Raw genomic sequence first — 20953 nt, forward strand, 5'->3', positions numbered from 1 at the left:
TTTTGGTCTGCAGGTTATGGGATGTTTCTCATTTTGGTCTGTCAGGTTATGGGATGTTTCTCATTTTGGTCTGTCAGGTTATGGGATGTTTCTCATTTTGGTCTTTCAGGTTATGGGATGTTTCTCATTTTGGTCTGTCAGGTTATGGGATGTTCTCAGTTTGGTCTGTCAGGTTATGGGATGTTTCTATCATCAAAGCCATTGGTCCTGCTAGTGGGGTAATAGCAGCCATTCTGGGTTCAGGTCGTTCGGGAGACTAATTAACCAATAAGGCCTGAGGGGGTGTGTTATTGGCCAATATACCACGACTAAGACCTGTTCTTATTTACAACGTGAAGCGGCATGCCTGGATACAGCCCTTAGCCGTGGTATATTGGCCATATAACACAAACCCCCAGGTGCCTTGCTGCTATTATAAACTGGTTACCAACATAAATAGAACATGCATCATACCCGTGGTATATAGTCTGATTATACATAGCATCCAGGACCCAAACTACCCGGTTTATAATGACTTCTGAACGTTTTCCACACATGAGGATGTGAATGACCACCCAATTTAATTTACAATAATGAAGTCAAACATTGACTGCAATGTATCCTACTCAGTATTTGACTATGTATACTTTATGTAACTCTATTTAACTGCTACGCAAAACATCTAGGTTCCAAATGGCACCCTATTTCCTATATAGTGCACTACTTTTGACTGCAGCCCTGCATTATATAAGAAATAGGGTGTCATGTGGTATGCAGACAGTATGTCCCCAAGGGTACAGCCAGTCAGTAAAACAATTGTAGTTGATCTACTCTCTAACATGAGAGAAAATATCAAATCAAAATGTAATGGTCACGTACACAGTTGTTATTTGATGTGTCAAATTAAAAGCTTATTTAACTCGTCAAATAGTGTTATTGTCAAATAGTGTTATTTGACGTGTATCTTTTTTGACACGCAAAGACCCAAACGGCGTTACATAGTATGTTGTGAAGCTAATAGCAGTGACGCTATTACTGTGTAACTCCGGTAGGGCAACATCTGAACAACAGCGCACTTGGTAATGTTAGTGTATACCGGTGCTCGACCAGTAGCGAAAGCCAACATCACCCACGACATAGAACGGTTGATTGTCAAGGGCAATGAATTCCATTATCTTGAATTGCAACTCCACTTTGTCCCTGTACTGTTGTTTTTCTTCTTTGATTGCCTTACGGAGGTCATAGCTGGTCTGTTTGTATACGCCCATGTTCCCAGTCACCTTGCCGTGGTTAAATGCGGTGGTTCATCCTTTCTGTTTTGCGTGAATGCTGCCATCTATCCACGGTTTTTGGTTTGGATAAGTTGTATTCGTCACAGTGGTAACAACATCCTCTATACACTTCCTGATGAACCCAGTCACAGAGTCAGTGTATACGTCGATACTATTCCCAGAGGCAACCCGGAACATTTCCCAGTCCACGTGATCAAAACAGTCTTGAAGCATGAATTCCAATTGGTCAGACCAATGTTGAACAGTCCTTACCACTGGTGCTTCTTGGTTAAGTTTCTGCCTATAGGAGGGAAGAAACAGGATGGAGGCGTGTTCTGGTTTAAGGAAAGGTGGGCGGGTGTAGGCCTTGTAGCTGTCCCAGAAGGTACAGTAACAATAGTCAAGTGTGTTCACTTCGTGTGTAGCACAGGAGATGTGTTGATAGAATTTCGGGAGCATTTTCCTCCGATATCCTTTATTAAAGTCCCCCGCTACAATAAATCCTAGGAGATGCCTGCTCTTGCCTCTCTCTAACATCATGCATGGCTGCACTGTAATGTTGCTGTATTTCCTCTGCAGAGAAAACCATGAAGGGGCAGAAGGGAAAGCAGAACGGGGTGAAGGAGAGGGGGAAGGAGCGGCGGAAAAGCAGTCCAGAGAAGAAGAAAGAGAGGTGGAAGTGTGAGAATGGCTCCCTCCTGAAACAGCTAGGTAAGTCTGACACACCACAAGGGGGAGGGGGTGTCTGTGTTTGTATGTAGTGTGAGTTTCCAGGTGAGTTATTGACTTATGTAACACCCACACACTCGCCCCCCCTCCCCTGTGGGGAGTAGAGGAGAGTCTAGTCTCACACCATCTACATCATTTTACATTTACATTTTAGTCATTTAGCAGACGCTCTTATCCAGAGCGACTTACAGTAGTGAATGCATACATTTCATACATTTTTATTTTCTTTTTCGTACTGGTCCCCCATGGGAATCGAACCCACAACCCTGGCATTGCATCCTCCTCCCGATTCACCACCCTTCACTGGAAGTGTGCACTTGACATGGATTTAACAATGGTGGAAACTCCCCCTTGCCAATGCTTCCACCAATCCAATCATTTCAAATCCATGGTTGGGAGTGTGCAGGTGCATATCTCTGGAGACCAGAGGAGAATCTCAATTGCATACTCCTTGCGTCCTCTCTCCTCGCCTCCTTCTCAAAACCCATTGGATTAGAAGGCCAGAGGTCCCTCCCCTCTGACCTTCTCATCCAATGGGTTTTCAGTAGTGTTGCACGGTATACCGAAACTTCTGTACCTTTTCGATACTAGAACATGAAAAACGGTTCGGTACTAGAATTTTTTACTTTTGGTACTTCTGTCTGTGTTTCATGTCATGTACCGATTGAGAGGATCGAGTCCTTGTAGTAATTTGTCTGAATCTTATCAAGAGGGCAGTAGCTAGCCAGGCTGCCCCTCATGCAGCTGACACAGCGCAAGCAACTTTTGTGAAGAAAGCGCGAGGAGAGAGAAAACGCTAACAGCATGGCGAAAACATCATACCTCCACATCTTGACAAAACTGGCTCCAGAAGCGAACTATGGTAATACTTTCCTTATAGAGCAGTTAATGAGGGACAGCTCACCGAAACAACTAAGCAAAAGGTGTTACAAAGCAGATCAGTGCAAGGGAGGTTTAGTTCCAAAACCACATTTGTAAAAAATCTGTATTTTACACATGACATCAAATTGTATTTGTTACATGCGCCTGTAACGATTGTCGTCGGGAGACGAGGAAGCGGACCAAAACGCAGCTGGGAGCGAATACATGTTTATTTAACACACTAGAATTAAACATGTACACAAAATCAAGGAAAAACTGCCAATACGTTACGTGCTCAAATAACAGAGGCAACAACCCACAAACATCGTGGGGGAAAAGGAACTTAAATGTGATTCCCAATCAGACTTCACAAGCGACAGCTGTCTGATTGGGAAATCACCCCCGAGCCCAACATAGACATAAAACACAAAGAAAGGCTATAACCAAAACATAGAAAATAAAGCATAGAAATGCCACACCCTGACCAAAATAGCAGAGTTCACCTGGTCAGGGCGTGACAGCGCCAAATATACTTAATCATGAAATGCTTGCTTATGAGCCCTTCCCAACAATGCAGAGCTAAAAAGTCATAATACAAATAATCCACAACAATTCCACGGACAATTCCTTTGACCTCATGGCTTGTTTTTTGCTCTGACATGCATGTTTCTTTCCAAATCATGTCCAATCAATGGAATTTACCACATGTGAACTCCAATCAAGTTTAGAAACATCTCAAGGATGATAAATGGAAACAAGATGCACCTGAACTCAATTTCGATACTCAAAGCAAAGGGTCTGAATACTTATGTAAATAAGATATTTCTGTTTTTAATCTTTTATAAATTTGCAAAAATTTCTAAAAACCTATTTTTGCTTTGTCATTATGGGGTATTGTGTGTAGATTGATGAGGAAAACTTTTTATTTAATCAATTTTAGAATAATGCTCAAAAGTAAAAACAATTGTGGAAAAACTCAAGGGGTCTGAATACATTTTCTGAATGCACTGGATTCTGGATTTGGGGACTGTGAAAAGACCCCTGGTGGTATGTCTGTGTAACCGATGTGAAATGGCTAGCTAGTTAGCGGTGGTGCACACTAATAGCATTTCAATTGGTGACGTCACTCGCTCTGAGACCTTGAAGTAGTTGTTCCCCTTGCTCTGCAAGGGCCACGGCTGTTGTGGCGCGATGGGTAACGATGCTTCGAGGGTGGCTGTTGTCTGTGTGCAGAGGGTCCCTGGTTTGAACCCAGGTTGGGGCGAGGTGAGGGACGGAAGCTAAACTGTTACATCTGGTAGGCTAAGTGTGTGTCAGAGCTGTGTGTAATTTGATTTCCCAATCAGACAGCTGTCGCTTGTGAAGTCTGATTGGGAAATCACCCCCGAGCCCAACATAGAAATAAAACACAAAGAAAGGCTATAACCAAAACATAGAAAATAAAGCATAGAAATGCCACACCCTGACCAAAATAGCAGAGTTCACCTGGTCAGGGCGTGACAGTACCCCCCCTCCAACGGTGCGTACTCCCGGCGCACCAAACTAAAGTCTATTAGGGGGGGGACCCGGGTGGGCGCCCCCCTAATGGACCAGACACGGGCCGTGCCGGACTGTGGACACGCACCGTGGGCTTGGTGCGGGGAACAGGGACGGGCCGGACAGGACTGTGGACACGCACCGTGGGCTTGGTGCGGGGAACAGGGATGGGCCGGACAGGGGACACGCACCACTAACCTGGTGCGGGGAGCAGGGACAGGCCGGACAGGACTGGGGACACGCACCACTAACCTGGTGCGGGGAGCAGGGACGGGCCGGGCCGGACTGGGGACACGCACCACTAACCTGGTGCGGGGAGCAGGGACGGGCCGGACAGGACTGGGGACACGCACCACTAACCTGGTGCGGGGAGCAGGGACGGGCCGGACAGGACTGGGGACACGCACCACTGACTTGGTGCGGGGAGCAGGGACGGGCCGGACCGGACTGGGGACACGCACCACTGACTTGGTGCGGGGAGCAGGGACGGGCCAGACAGGACTGGGGACACGCACCACTAACCTGGTGCGGGGAGCAGGGACGGGCCGGACAGGACTGGGGACACGCACCACTAACCTGGTGCGGGGAGCAGGGACGGGCCGGACAGGACTGTGGACACGCACCGTGGGCTTGGTGCGGGGAACAGGGATGGGCCGGACAGGACTGGGGACACGCACCACTAACCTGGTGCGGGGAGCAGGGACGGGCCGGACAGGACTGGGGACACGCACCACTAACCTGGTGCGGGGAGCAGGGACGGGCCGGGCCGGACTGGGGACACGCACCACTAACCTGGTGCGGGGAGCAGGGATGGGCCGGACAGGACTGGGGACACGCACCACTAACCTGGTGCGGGGAGCAGGGACGGGCCGGACAGGACTGGGGACACGCGCCACTGACTTGGTGCGGGGAGCAGGGACGGGCCGGACCGGACTGGGGACACGCACCACTGACTTGGTGCGGGGAGCAAGGACGGGCCAGACAGGACTGGGGACACGCACCACTGACTTGGTGCGGGGAGCAGGGACGGGCCGGACAGGACTTGGGACACGCACCACTAACCTGGTGCGGGGAGCAGGGACGGGCCGGACAGGACTGGGGACACACACCACTAACCTGGTGCGGGGAGCAGGGACGGGCCAGACAGGACTGTGAACACGTACTGGTGACCTGAAGCGTGGAGCCGGTTTAGCCACTCGTCCTGGCTGGATGCCCATCCTAGCACGGCATGTGCTGGGCATGTCCACCGGACGCACTGGGCTGTGCGGGCGCACTGGCGACACAGCGCGCAACTCTGCATACCATGGCTTGGTGCGGGGAGCAGGGACGGGCCGGGCAGGACTGTGGACACGCACCGTGGGCTTGGTGCGGGGAACAGGAACGGGCCAGACAGGACTGTGAACACGCACTGGTGAACTGAAGCGTGGAGCCGGTTTAGCCACTCGTCCTGGCTGGATGCCCATCCTAGCACGGCATGTGCTGGGCATGTCCACCGGACGCACCGGGCTGTGCGGGCGCACTGGCGACACAGCGCGCAACTCCGCATACCATGGCTCCTCCTCCAGATCTTCCCTCTGCAGGTCCTCAATCAACTGCCTCATCATCTTCGTCTCTTCCTCCGCCGTCATCCCCCACGAGAGCAGTGGTCTGGGCTCTTCCTCTGCCCTTCCGGACCACCCCATTAGCCCCCCCCCAAAATTTTCTTGGGGCTGTTTTCCGGGCCTCCTCGACCGCCGCCTGCGACTCCGTCTACCGGCTGGCTTTTCCTCCTCGACCTGGGAGTCCGTCCGCCAGGGTCCTTTCCCCGACATGATCTCCTCCCAGGTCCAGAACTCCTTTCCCTCGCGAGCCCATCTCTCGCGCTCCTTTTCCTCCCGCTGCTTGGTCCTGGTTCGGTGGGTTGTTCTGTAACGATTGTCGTCGGGAGACGAGGAAGCGGACCAAAACGCAGCTGGGAGCGAATACATGTTTATTTAACACACTAGAATTAAACATGTACACAAAATCAAGGAAAAACTGCCAATACGTTACGTGCTCAAATAACAGAGGCAACAACCCACAAACATCGTGGGGGAAAAGGAACTTAAATGTGATTCCCAATCAGACTTCACAAGCGACAGCTGTCTGATTGGGAAATCACCCCCGAGCCCAACATAGACATAAAACACAAAGAAAGGCTATAACCAAAACATAGAAAATAAAGCATAGAAATGCCACACCCTGACCAAAATAGCAGAGTTCACCTGGTCAGGGCGTGACAGCGCCAAATATACTTAATCATGAAATGCTTGCTTATGAGCCCTTCCCAACAATGCAGAGCTAAAAAGTCATAATACAAATAATCCACAACAATTCCACGGACAATTCCTTTGACCTCATGGCTTGTTTTTTGCTCTGACATGCATGTTTCTTTCCAAATCATGTCCAATCAATGGAATTTACCACATGTGAACTCCAATCAAGTTTAGAAACATCTCAAGGATGATAAATGGAAACAAGATGCACCTGAACTCAATTTCGATACTCAAAGCAAAGGGTCTGAATACTTATGTAAATAAGATATTTCTGTTTTTAATCTTTTATAAATTTGCAAAAATTTCTAAAAACCTATTTTCGCTTTGTCATTATGGGGTATTGTGTGTAGATTGATGAGGAAAACTTTTTATTTAATCAATTTTAGAATAATGCTCAAAAGTAAAAACAATTGTGGAAAAACTCAAGGGGTCTGAATACATTTTCTGAATGCACTGGATTCTGGATTTGGGGACTGTGAAAAGACCCCTGGTGGTATGTCTGTGTAACCGATGTGAAATGGCTAGCTAGTTAGCGGTGGTGCACACTAATAGCATTTCAATTGGTGACGTCACTCGCTCTGAGACCTTGAAGTAGTTGTTCCCCTTGCTCTGCAAGGGCCACGGCTGTTGTGGCGCGATGGGTAACGATGCTTCGAGGGTGGCTGTTGTCTGTGTGCAGAGGGTCCCTGGTTTGAACCCAGGTTGGGGCGAGGTGAGGGACGGAAGCTAAACTGTTACATCTGGTAGGCTAAGTGTGTGTCAGAGCTGTGTGTAATTTGATATGCAAACTATTTAGAATTTTCAGCACATTGCATCACTTCTTTTTATAAAGAAACAGTCAGTCTCTCCTCAACTCTTAGCCAAGAGAGACGGACATGCATAGTGTTTATATTAGCCCTCTGATTACAGTGAAGAGCAAGATGTGTCGCTCTGTTCTGGGTGTTTTATTTTTGAAAGAAATTGAATATAGAATATAATTTCTTGTAGTTATTATTTTAGTTGTTCAACCAGTTATCGACATATTGTTCAATGTTTTAAAAAATAAAGTAGTTGTTCTGTGACTTTAGCTAATACACTTTTTTATGGTATCGAGTATCGTTTTTGGTATTGAGTATAGTTTTGGTATTGAATATCGGGATACTAAACCTGGTATCTGCATTGAAGTCAGAATTCTGGTATCTTGATAACACTAGTTTACATAAGTATTCAGACCCTTTGCTATGAGACTTGAAATTGAGTTCAGGTGCATCCTGTTTCTAAACTTGATTGGAGTCCACCTGTGGTAAATTCAATTGATTGGACATGATTTGGAAAGGCACACACCTGTCTATATAAGGTCCCACAGTTGACAGTGCATGTCAGAGCAAAAACCAAGCAATGAGGTCGAAGGAATTGTCCGTAGAGCGCCGAAACAGGATTTTCAAGGCACAGATCTGGGGAAGGGTACCAAAACATTTCTGCAGCATTGAAGGTCCCCAAGAACACAGTGACCTCCATCATTCTTAAATGGAAGAAGTTTATATATCAGATATAAGGTATTGGCCAAAAATGCAATATCGGTGCATCACTACTCAGTGTATATACTGCATTCAAGTCATGACTCATCCTACAGTGCATTCAGAAAGTATTCAGACCCCTTGACTTTTTTTTCATCCTCATCAATCTACACACAATACCCCATAATGACAAAGTGAAACAGGTTGAGAATATTCTGCACATTTATTAAAAATAAAAAACAGAAATATCTTATTTACACAAGTATTTAGACATTAGAGCTCAGAGACAGGATTGTGTCATGGGACAGATCTGGGTAAGGGTACCAAAAAATGTCTGCAGGATTGAAGGTCCCCAAGAACACAGTGGCCTCCATCGTTCTTAAATGGAAGAAGTTTGGAACCACCAAGACTCTTCCTAGAGCTGGCTGTCCAGCCAAACTGAGCAATTGGGGGAGAAGGGCCTTGGTCAGGGAGGTGACCAAGAACCCGATAGTCACTCTGACAGAGCTCTAGAGTTCCACTGTGGAGATGGGAGAACCTTCCAGAAGGACAACCATCTCTGCAGCACTCCACCAAGCAGGCCTTTATGGTAGAGAGGCCAGACGGAAGCCAGTCCTCAGTTAAAGGCACATGACAGCCCGCTTGGAGTTTGCCAAAAGGCACCTAAAGATTCTCAGACCATGAGAAACAAGATTCTCTGGTCTGATGAAACCAAGATTTAACTCTTTGTCCTGATTGCCAAGCATCACATCTGGAGGACCATCCCTATGGTGAAGCATGGTAGTGGCAGCATCATGCTGTGAGGATGTTTTTCAGCGGCAGGGGCTGGGAGACTAGTCAGGATCGAGGCAAAAATTATTGGAGCAAAGTACAGATAGACCCTTGATGAAAACCTGCGACAGAGCGATTAGGACCTCAGACTGGGGTGGAGGTTCACCTTCCAACAGGACAATGCCCTAAGCACACAGCCAAGACAACGCATAAGTGGCTTCGGGGCAAGTCTCTGAATATCCTTGAGTGACCCAGCCAGAGCCCGATCGAACATCTCTGGAGAGACCTGAAAATAGCTGTGTAGCAACACTCCCCATCCAACCTGACTTAGCTTGAGGGGATCTGCAGAGAAGAATGGGAGAAACTCCCCAAAAACAGGTATGCCAAGCTTGCAGCGTCATATCCAAGAAGTCTCAAGGCTGTAATCGCTCCCAAAGGTGCTTCAACAAAGTTCTCAGTAAAGGGTCTGAATACTTATGTAAATGGCTATTTCCCTTTTCTTTTTTTCTTTTTTTTTTTACTGTTTTTGCTTTGTCGTTATGGGATAGTGTGTGTAGATTGATGAAGGAAAAAACAATTGAATACATTTTAGAGTCAGGCTGAAACGTAATAAATGTGGAAAAGGTCAAGGTGTCTGAATCCTCTCCGAAGGCACTTTATATCTCTAAGTGCTACCATAGGTCCAGGGCTTCCCAATTCTGATCCATGTACTTTACTTTCAGCCTTTCACTAAGTTAAACACTCCAAAACCAGTACACAGGTGGACCTAGCAAAGGACTTGCATAAGAAAACCTATTATTGATACCTATTACTTGATGGGGAACCTATTCTTGATACAGAAGAAGTGCAGTGCAGTACAGAACTTCACATACTTCAGCCTTCAGACTTGGGTCCACCTGTAGCACAGGACACAGGTGTAACACCATGACGATAGACAGTAAGGTCACTTACAGTAGGTTGGTCATCAACCATCAGTCAGAAACCAGATAACCATGTTTCCATGACAGAGGACGGTGTGTGTTTATGTGTCTGTGTAGATCAGAATCAGGTTTATTGTCCTACAAGAGGAAAATCTTGCCACAACTCGCATACACAAAATATTTAGAAAACACAGCAGGAAACAGTCAGCCATAAATAGTACCCCACCAGGAGGAAGCTACAGTACATGGAATTGTTCATAATAGTCGCAGGCCCTGGGATGAAACTCCTCCTGAAGCAGTGGTGGAGTGAGTAGTCTGGGCTGGAGATCATGTGGCAGGCTTTGCACTGGATTGCGCGTTCATTCAGAAGGGAGAGTTTTGGAGCGGGGAGTCCAATCGGTTTAGATGCCGTGTTGGTGATCCTTAATAGTTTATTGTGGTGTGAGACTGTCAGCATGTTGCGGTAGCAGATACTTCAATAGATGAGTAGTGATGGGGATGGGCCGGTAGAGCAGCAGAAGGAGTTTTGGTTTGATTAGACTCCTGATGACAGACAGATTTTGCTGTACCGTGTAGGAACAGGTTGACATACACTCCAAGTTTACCTTGACACACTTAACCCCAAATTGCTCCAGGGACGCTGCACTTATTGCGGCTGTGTGTTTCTGTGTCTTGTGTGTGTTGTTTCTCAACAGAAATGATTGATGGAATACTACAGGTATTCTATCCTCTATTCTTCTTCCCAGACACTGTTGGCTCTCTCCTGTCGGTTGTAATGATATACTGTAATTTAGAGATACCAGTTGATTCCTTGCGATGCCAGATCAGATATCGGCAGGGAGAGAGTTAAGCACCTTGCATACACAGACGGATGGGCTGAGTGGATATTTGCCGAGTATCCACTTGTCCCTCTAGTCAAAGTTGCTAGTGCCTTCACACAAGGGCGACACCCGCCGGTGACCATAGCAACGAAATAAACAAACATTATCGACGTGCGAAAAGTGAATGTCTTATAATACCATAAGCATGCATAAAAAAAGTATTTACATCCTTCATTCCCAGCCATTCCTTTGTGACTGGACCCTTTGTGGGTGGAGCCTTTGTAACAGAAATGATTAACCCCAAAATACACCACTGACCACACCGCCTGGATCGAATTTAGGTTGCAATTTGGGAAGCAGACACAGACTGGCATCTGTCCACTAGGGCTAAGAATTGCCAGGGACCTCACGATACAATATTTAGGTGTCGATATCATATGTATTGCAATTCTCATGATTCTATACAGTGAGGGGAAAAAGTATTTGATCCCCTGCGGATTTTGTACATTTGCCCACTGACAAAGAAATGATCAGTCTATAATTTTAATGGTTTTGCCACCAAGTACTAAGTCATGTTTTGCAGAGGGGTGAAATACTTATTTCCCTCATTAAAATGCAAATCAATTTATAACATTTTTGACATGCGTTTTTCTGGATTTTTTTGTTATTCTGTCTCTCACTGTTCAAATAAACCTACCATTAAAATTATAGACTGATTATTTCTTTGTCAGTGGGCAAAAGTACAAAATCAGCAGGGGATCAAATACTTTTTTCCCTCACTGTATGTATTGCGATTTGATACTGTGATTTTATTCCAATTTGATGTTCCTAACATATTGTTAACAATATGTCTGCTGCAGAGGGACAGGAGAGAGCCATGAGAAAACAAGTTTTTATCATTCATGGAAATAAAAGTGCTGAAAACAAATTGGCTCCCTATTTAAAAAGAAGATGGAGAACAAGCTATGAAGGAAAAATACAGAAGTTTTGCTGCAGGTACAGCCAACTAGTGCAAAAATTATATTGCAATATTTTCAAAATGATATGATATATCGTAAAAACTGATATCCCGTCATGTAACTGCAGCAATTTTTCCTCCCCATCACTAAAGGTCACCCAGGACAGCAGACAGAGGACTGTAGAGTCCCTCTGAGTGTTACGTCGTGGAATCGACTTAAGGACCTTCTGGGTGTTGATATTGAGTATCCCCAGACTGATACTTTGGGGATCATTTTAGCACTTAATTTGTGTTTTTTCAGGTGTCGAGTTTACAGAGTTCTCTCTCTCTCTGAGACTCACTACTCACCCCCCTCTCTTTCCCTTGCTCTGTGCGTATGTGGGGTTGTCAGGGTGACGGTTAACACCTGAAAACAATCGGTAGACTGTAGCAGGGCCTGCACAAACACAAGTCTGGCTCTGCCCCAGGAGGCGCATTCCTGGCCCTACCTAGCTTAGCTTAGCCTTCCACACTCCCTGGTTCTACCTAGCCTAGCTTAGCCTGGTCCTCCTTCCTCCCTTCTCTCTGTTCCCCCCTCCCTCCCTTCTCTCTGTTCCCCCATCCCTCCCTCCCTTTTCTCTGTTCCCCCCTCTCTTCCCTCCCTCCCTCCCTTCTCTCTGTTCCCCCATCCCTCCCTCCCTTCTCTCTGTTCCCCCCTCTCTTCCCTCCCTCCCTCCCTTCTCTCTGTTCCCCCATCCCTCCCTCCCTTCTCTCTGTTCCCCATCCCTCGCTCCTTTCTCTCTGTTCCCCCCTCACTTCCCTCCCTTCTCTCTGTCCCCCCTCTCTCCCTTCTTCATTTTCTCTGTTCCACCTTTCTTCCCTCTATTCCACCTCTCCTCCCCTCCTCTCATCCCCTCTTCAACCCTCCACACCTTCTCCTCAGGTCTCCTGTCTCCAGCAGAGGTGCTGGTGCTGTTGCTGCGTCATGGAAACTGCTGGCCTGGGGGTGCTGATGACGCCATCACAGCAGCTCTTCCTGGCCTGTTGGGCACAGGGCTCTAGGGACTAGAGGAGGGAGGAGGGATACATGACTGGCTAGAGGAGAGGGAACAATAGAGGGATTGGACAGGTGTTAGATGGCACCCTATTCCCTATTTAGTGCAATACTGTGCCATTTGGGACAGAGAGTGGTGGGGTAACAGGAGGATCTAACGGGGGATGGCTCGGTCAGGAATGTTGAAGGTTGTGTTGGTGTGGCTATAGCGTCTGGTGTGGCTATAGCCTTAGGTGGTGGGGTAACAGGAGGATCTAACAGGGGATGGCTCGGTCAGGAACCCCCTGACACCTCTTTATCTAGTCAATGTCATTATGAGGAATCAGGTGAAGTAGACCAGAGTGAATCAGGTACAGTAGAGTAGAGTGAATCAGGTACAGTAGACTAGAGTGAATCAGGTACAGTAGACTAGAGTGAATCAGGTACAGTAGACTAGAGTGAATCAGGTACAATAGAGGGAATCAGGTACACTAGAGTAAATCAGGTACAGTAGAGTAGTGAATCAGGTACAGTAGACTAGAGTGAATCAGGTACAGTAGACTAGAGTGAATTGGGTACAGTAGAGTGAATCAGGTACAGTAGACTAGAGGAATCAGATACAGTAAACTAGAGTGAATCAGGTACAGTAGACTAGAGAAATCGGGTACAGTTGACTAGAGTGAATCAAGTACAGTAGATTAGAGTGAATTAGGTACAGTAGACTAGAGTGAATCAGGTACAATAGAGGGAATCAGGTACACTAGAGTGAATCAGGTACAGTAGAGTAGTGAATCAGGTACAGTAGACTAGAGTGAATCAGGTACAGTAGACTAGAGGAATCAGGTACAGTAGAGTGACTACAGGAATCAGGTACAGTAAACTAGAGTGAATCGGGTACAGTAGACTAGAGGAATCAGGTACAGTAAACTAGAGGAATCAGGTACAGTAGACTAGAGGAATCGGGTACAGTAGAGTGACTACAGGAATCAGGTACAGTAAACTAGAGTGAATCGGGTACAGTAGACTAGAGGAATCAGGTACAGTAGAGTGACTACAGGAATCAGGTACAGTAAACTAGAGTGAATCGGGTACAGTACACTAGAGGAATCAGGTACAGTAAACTAGAGTGAATCAGGTACAGTAGACTAGAGGAATCAGGTACAGTAGAGTGACTACAGGAATCAGGTACAGTAAACTAGAGTGAATCGGGTACAGTAAACTAGAGGAATCAGGTACAGTAGAGTGACTACAGGAATCAGGTACAGTAAACTAGAGTGAATCGGGTACAGTACACTAGAGGAATCAGGTACAGTACACTAGAGGAATCAGGTACAGTAGACTAGAGGAATCAGGTACAGTAGAGTGACTACAGGAATCAGGTACAGTAAACTAGAGTGAATCGGGTACAGTACACTAGAGGAATCAGGTACAGTACACTAGAGGAATCAGGTACAGTAAACTAGAGTGAATCAGGTACAGTAGACTAGAGTGAATCAGGTACAGTAGACTAGAGTGAATCAGGTACAGTAGAGTAGTGAATCAGGTACAGTAGACTAGAGTGAATCAGGTACAGTAGACTAGAGTGAATCAGGTACAGTAGACTAGAGTGAATTGGGTACAGTAGAGTAGTGAATCAGGTACAGTAGACTAGAGTGAATCAGGTACAGTAGACTAGAGTGAATCAGGTACAGTAGACTAGAGTGAATTGGGTACAGTAGAGTGACTACAGGAATCGGGTACAGTACACTAGAGTGAATCGGGTACAGTAAACTAGAGTGAATCAGGTACAGTAGACTAGAGTGAATCAGGTACAGTAGACTAGAGTGAATCAGGTACAGTAGAGTAGTGAATCAGGTACAGTAGACTAGAGTGAATCAGGTACAGTAGACTAGAGTGAATCAGGTACAGTAGACTAGAGTGAATTGGGTACAGTAGAGTGACTACAGGAATCGGGTACAGTAAACTAGAGTGAATCAGGTACAGTAAACTAGAGTGAATCGGGTACAGTAGACTAGAGTGAATCAGGTACAGTAGACTAGAGTGAATCAGGTACAGTAGACTAGAGTGAATCAGGTACAGTAGAGTAGTGAATCAGGTACAGTACACTAGAGGAATCAGGTACAGTAGAGTGACTACAGGAATCAGGTACAGTAAACTAGAGTGAATCAGGTACAGTAAACTAGAGTGAATCAGGTACAGTAGACTAGAGTGAATCAGGTACAGTAGAGTAGTGAATCAGGTACAGTACACTAGAGGAATCAGGTACAGTAGAGTGACTACAGGAATCAGGTACAGTAAACTAGAGTGAATCAGGTACAGTAAACTAGAGTGAATCGGGTACAGTAAACTAGAGTGAATCAGGTACAGTAGACTAGAGTGAATCAGGTGCACGATAGTGAATCAGGTACAGTAGACTAGAGTGAATCAGGTACAGTACACTAGAGTGAATCAGGTACACTAGAGTGAATTGGGTACAGTAGAGTGAATCAGGTACAGTAGACTAGAGTGAATCAGGTGCAGTAGAGTGAATCAGGTACAGTAGACTAGAGTGAATCAGGTACAGTAGTCTAGAGGGAATCAGGTACAGTAGACTAGAGTGAATCAGGTACACGATAGTGAATCAGGTACAGTAGACTAGAGTGAATAAGGTAGAGTGAATCAGGTACAGTAGTCTAGAGGGAATCAGGTACAGTAGACTAGAGTGAATCAGGTACACGATAGTGAACCAGGTACAGTAGTCTAGAGGGAATCAGGTACAGTAGACTAGAGGGAATCAGGTACAGTAGACTAGAGTGAATCAGGTACAGTAGACTAGAGTGAATCAGGTACAGTAGACTAGAGGGAATCAGGTACAGTAGACTAGAGTGAATAAGGTAGAGTGAATCAGGTACAGTAGTCTAGAAGGAATCAGGTACAGTAGACTAGAGTGAATCAGGTACAGTGAATAAGGTACAGTAGTCTAGAAGGAATCAGGTACAGTAGACTAGAGGGAATCAGGTACAGTAGACTAGAGTGAATAAGGTAGAGTGAATCAGGTACAGTAGTCTAGAAGGAATCAGGTACAGTAGACTAGAGTGAATCAGGTACAGTAGACTAGAGTGAATCAGGTACAGTAGACTAGAGTGAATCAGGTACAGTAGACTAGAGTGAATAAGGTAGAGTGAATCAGGTACAGTAGTCTAGAGGGAATCAGGTACAGTAGACTAGAGTGAATCAGGTACAGTAGACTAGAGTGAATCAGGTAGAGTGAATTAGGTACAGTAGACTAGAGTGAATCAGGTAGAGTGAATCAGGTACAGTAGTCTAGAGGGAATAAGGTAAAGTATAGGGAATCAGGTACACGATAGTGAATCAGGTACAGTAAACTAGATTGGATAAGGTAAAGTATAGTGAATCAGGTACAGTAGACTGAGGTGAATCAGGTACAATTGAGTGAATCAGGTACAGTAGACTAGAGGGAATCAGGTGCAATAGAGTGAATCAGGTAAAGTATAGTGAATCAGGTATAGTAGACTAGAGGGAATCGGGTACAATAGAGTGAATCAGGAACAGTAGACTTGAGTGAATCAGGTACATTAGACTAGATTGAAATAGGTAAAGTAGAGTGAATCAGGTACAGTCGAGGGAATCAGGTACAGTCGAGGGAATCAGGTACAGTCGAGGGAATCAAGTACAGTAGACTAGAGGGAATCAGGTACAATAGAGTGAATAAGGTACAGTAGAGTGAATCAGGTACAGTAGACTAGAGGGAATCAGGTACAGTAGACTAGACGGAATTAGGTACAGTAGACTAGAGTGAACCAGGTACAGTAGAATAGAGTGAATCAGGTACAGTAGAATAGAGTGAATCAGGTACAGTAGACTAGTCAATTAGGTACAGTAGACTAGAGTGAATCAGGTACAGTAGACCAGTCAATTAGGTACAGTAGACTGTAGAGTCAATTAGGTACAGTAGACTAGAGTGATTATGGTACAGTAGAGTGAATAAGGTACAGTAGATTGAATCAGGTACCGTAGAGGGAATCAGGTACAATAGAGTGAATAAGGTACAGTAGAGTGAATAAGGTACAATAGAGTGAATAAGGTACAGTAGAGTGACTCAGGTACCGTAGACTAGATTGAATCAGGTACAGTAGATTAGAGTTAATAAGGTACAGTAGAGTGGATGGCAGTGGGAGGTAGAGAAGTGTGCTGAGTATCATCTCAGTTTTCTAACCTCCTCCTTCCCTGCATCCCACACCCTTCCTCCTTACCCTTCCTCCTTCTTTACCTCCCTCCATCCACTTGTGTCTCTATGCTGAGATGTTAACATGCTCAACATCACTCTACTACACAACAAACATAACATACAAAACAAAAGAATGACACAAACTGAACAACTAAAAAGCACCCTAAGGAAAAGCAAAGCTAAAAATATATGTTTTCAATATGTCCACAGTTTCAGCCCCCCTCAGGTTCTCTGGCAGGCTATTCCAGAGGCTGGGGGCATCGTAACTAAAGGCTGCCTCTCCATGCCTCTTGGTCCTAGGCTTTGGGATAGTTAAAAGGCCAGTGCCAGAGGACCTGAGGGACCTACTGGGTACATAACTTAAAAAGCATGTCTGACATGTATTGCGGTGGACAATCATGGGTTGATTTAAAAACCTATAGAAGAATCTTAAATAATTCTAAAACTCACAGGCAGCCAGTGCAGAGACCTTAAAACCGTTGTAATGTGTGCTCTCCATCTGGTCTTGGTCAGTACCCGTGCTGCAGCATTCTGTATGTTTTGCAGTTGACCGATGGCTTTCTTGGGTAGACCAGACAGGAGAGCATTACAGTAGTCAAACCTGCTTGAAATAAAAGCATTGATAAGTCTCTCTGTATCAGTCTGAGAGATAAACAGCCGCATCTTGACAATGTTCCCCAGGTGTTAAAAAGCTATTTTAGTCACATTCCTAATGTGTGATTGGAAATTTAGTTCAGAATTTAAAATAATACCTCCGTTTTTTAGCTGGTGTTTTTATCTTTATTGCCCGTGAATTAAAATGTGCGGCTAGATTCTCTCTCTGTGCTTTCGCTCCAAGTACCTCAGTCTTGTCTTGATTTAGCAGGAGGAAGTTGAGCCAACCAAGTATTTAAATCACTAATACTGTTTAATCAAATCAAATTTATTTATATAGCCCTTCGTACATCAGCTGATATCTCAAAGTGCTGTACAGAATCTCAGCCTAAAACCCCAAACAGCAAGCAATGCATGTGAAAGAGGCACGGTGGCTAGGAAAAACTCCCTAGGAAAAACTCCCTAGAAAGGCAAAAACCTAGGAAGAAACCTAGAGAGGAACCAGGCTATGAGGGGTGGCCAGTCCTCTTCTGGCTGTGCCGGGTGGATATTATAACAGAACATGGTCAAGATGTTAAAATGTTCATAAATGACCAGCATGGTCAAATAATAATAATCATAGTAGTTGTCGAGGGTGCAACAAGCACGTCCGGTGAACAGGTCAGAGTTCCATAGCCGCAGGCAGAACAGTTGAAACTGGAGCAGCAGCACGGCCAGGTGGACTGGGGACAGCAAGGAGTCATCATGCCAGGTAGTCCTGAGGCATGGTCCTAGGGCTCAGGTCCTCCGAGAGAAAAACAGAAAGAGAGAAAGAGAGAATTAGAGAGAGCATATTTAAATTCACACAGGACACCGGATAAGACAAGAGAAATACTCCAGATGTAACAGACTGACCCTAGCCCCCGACACATAAACTACTGCAGCATAAATACTGGAGGCTGAGACAGGAGGGATCAGAAGACACTGTGGCCCCATCCGATGATACCCCCCGGACAGGGCCAAACAGGCAGGATATAACCCCACCCACTTTGCCAAAGCACAGCCCCCACACCACTAGAGGGATGTCTACAACCACCAACTTACCGTCCTAAGACAAGGCCGAGTATAGCCCACAAAGATCTCCGCCATGGCACAACCCAAGGGGGGGGCGCCAACCCAGACAGGAAGACCACGTCAGTGACTCAACCCACTCAAGTGACGCACCCCTCCCATGGACGGCATGGAAGAACACCAGTAAGCCAGTGACTCAGCTCCTGTAATAGGGTTAGAGGCAGAGAATCCCAGTGGAAAGAAGGGAACCGGCAAGGCAGAGACAGCAAGGGTGGTTTGTTGCTCCAGCCTTTCCGTTCACCTTCACACTCCTGGGCCAGACTATACTTAATCATAGGACCTACTGAAGAGATAAGTCTTCAGTAAAGACTTAAAGTTTGAGACTGAGTCTGCGTCTCTCACATGGGTAGGCAGACCATTTCATAAAAATGGAGCTCTATAGGAGAAAGCCCTACCTCCAGCCGTTTGCTTAGAAATTCTAGGGACAATTAGGAGGCCTGCGTCTTGTGACCGTAGCGTACGTGTAGGTATGTACGGCAGGACCAAATCGAAAAGATAGGTAGGAGCAAGCCCATGTAATGCTTTGTAGGTTAGCAGTAAAACCTTGAAATCAGCCCTTGCCTTAACAGGAAGCCAGTGTAGGGAGGCTAGCACTGGAGTAATATGATCAAATTTTTTGGTTCTAGTCAGGATTCTAGCAGCCGTATTTAGCACTAACTGAAGTTTGTTTAGTGCTTTATCCGTCTAGCCGGAAAGTAGAGCATTGCAGTAGTCCAGCCTACAAGTAACAAAAGCATGGATTAATTTTTCTGCCTCATTTTTGGACAGAAAGTTTCTGATTTTTGCAATGTTACGTAGATGGAAAAAAGCTGTCCTTGAAACAGTCTTGATAATTTACCCGTGGAGCTAAAATCTTCTGGTGACACAGAAATGTAAAGTTGTGTATCGTCTGAGTAGCAGTGAAAATCAATGCTGTGCTTTCTGATAACTCTGCCCAGGGGTAACAGATATAAACTGAACCGTACCAGAACCAAAATCTAAACTTGTGGAACGCCACATGTGATGTGTATTTTCTCTGAGTTATGTTCACCAATGGTGACAAACTCTCGACTGGTTAAATAAGTGGATCGGAGAGGCCAACGCACCTCTCCAGTCTGTCCAGAACAACATTATGATCAACAGTGTGGAATGCAGCACCAAGAGTACAAGGACAGAGAACTGTTTAGCATCTGTGTTGGCTCTAAGATCATGTAGGTTATCTTATCTCTGAAACATGCCGTAAACCCGTCACATTTAGATGTAGAGGGAAGTTCACATAGGTTTGGGGTAGGATTTATCAGGCCATCAATGGTAGAGAAGAGCACTCTGTAGGTATTCTGATTTATAGTGATCAAGTTAGAGAAATGAGCCCGTCTGGCATTTCTAATTGCCTTGTTATATTTGCCAAGTTGCTCTCTCAGAATATCATAATTAGAGGTCGACCGATTATGATTTTTCAACGCCGGTGCCGATTATTGGAGGACCAAAAAAAACTGCCACCGATTCATTTTTATATATATATTTGTAATTATGACAATTACAACAATACTGAATGAACACTTTTATTTTAACTTAATATAATACATAATTAAAATACATTTATAGTCTCAAATAAATAATGAAATATTTTCAATTTGGTTTAAATAATGCAAAAACACAGTGTTGGAGAAGAAAGTAGAAGTGCAATATGTGCCATGTAAAAAAGCTAACGTTTAAGTTCCTTGCTCAGAACATGAGAACATATGAAAGCTGGTGGTTCCTTTTAACATGAGTCTTCAATATTCCCAGTTAAGAAGTTTTAGGTTGTAGTTATTATAGGAATTATAGGACTATTTCTCTCTATACCATTTGTATTTCATATACCTTTGACTATTGGATGTTCTTATAGGCACTATCATATTGCCAGCTTAATCTCGGGTGTTGATAGGCATGAAGTCATAAACAGCGCTATGCTTCAAGCATTTCGAAGAGCTGCTGGCAAATGCAGGAAAGTGGAAATGAATGCTTACGAGCCTGCTGCTGCTTACCACCACTCAGTCAGACTGCTCTATCAAATATCAAATCATAGACTTAATTATAATATAATAAACACACAGAAATATGAGCCTTAGGTCACTAATATGGCCAAATCCGGAAACTATAATTTAGAAAACAAAACGTTAATTCTTTCAGTGAAATACGGAACCGTTCCGTATTTTATCTAACGTGTGGCAACCCTAAGTCTAAATATTGCTGTTACATTGCACAACCTTCAATGTTATGTCATAATTATGTAAAATTCTGGCAAATTAATTACGGTCTTTGTTAGGAAGAAATGGTCTTCACACAGCAACGAGCCAGGCGGCCCAAACTGCTGCATATGCCCTGACGTGAATGCGCTTTTGTTAAATCATC

The 20953-nt window shown here is 45.2% G+C and overlaps 1 protein-coding gene and 1 long non-coding RNA gene across 6 annotated transcripts in view; both read left to right on the forward strand.

Annotated features, from left to right (window-relative positions):
- LOC115154029 (protein Jade-1) overlaps positions 1 to 20953 on the forward strand; it is a 221316-nt gene that overhangs the window by 185513 nt on the left and 14850 nt on the right. For all 5 annotated transcript variants that reach the window (XM_029699806.1, XM_029699805.1, XM_029699807.1 and 2 more), the window contains one exon: positions 1830 to 1961. In XM_029699806.1, the coding sequence (XP_029555666.1) occupies positions 1830 to 1961 (132 nt within the window). The remainder of the gene's footprint in view (positions 1 to 1829; positions 1962 to 20953) is intronic.
- Positions 12791 to 13257, forward strand: LOC115154030 (uncharacterized). The gene is made up of 2 exons (XR_003867808.1): positions 12791 to 13067; positions 13154 to 13257. It is a non-coding gene; the product is annotated as an uncharacterized LOC115154030 (long non-coding RNA).

Source organism: Salmo trutta, chromosome 19, assembly GCF_901001165.1.
Source record: "Salmo trutta chromosome 19, fSalTru1.1, whole genome shotgun sequence".
Taxonomy (NCBI): Eukaryota; Metazoa; Chordata; class Actinopteri; order Salmoniformes; family Salmonidae; genus Salmo; species Salmo trutta.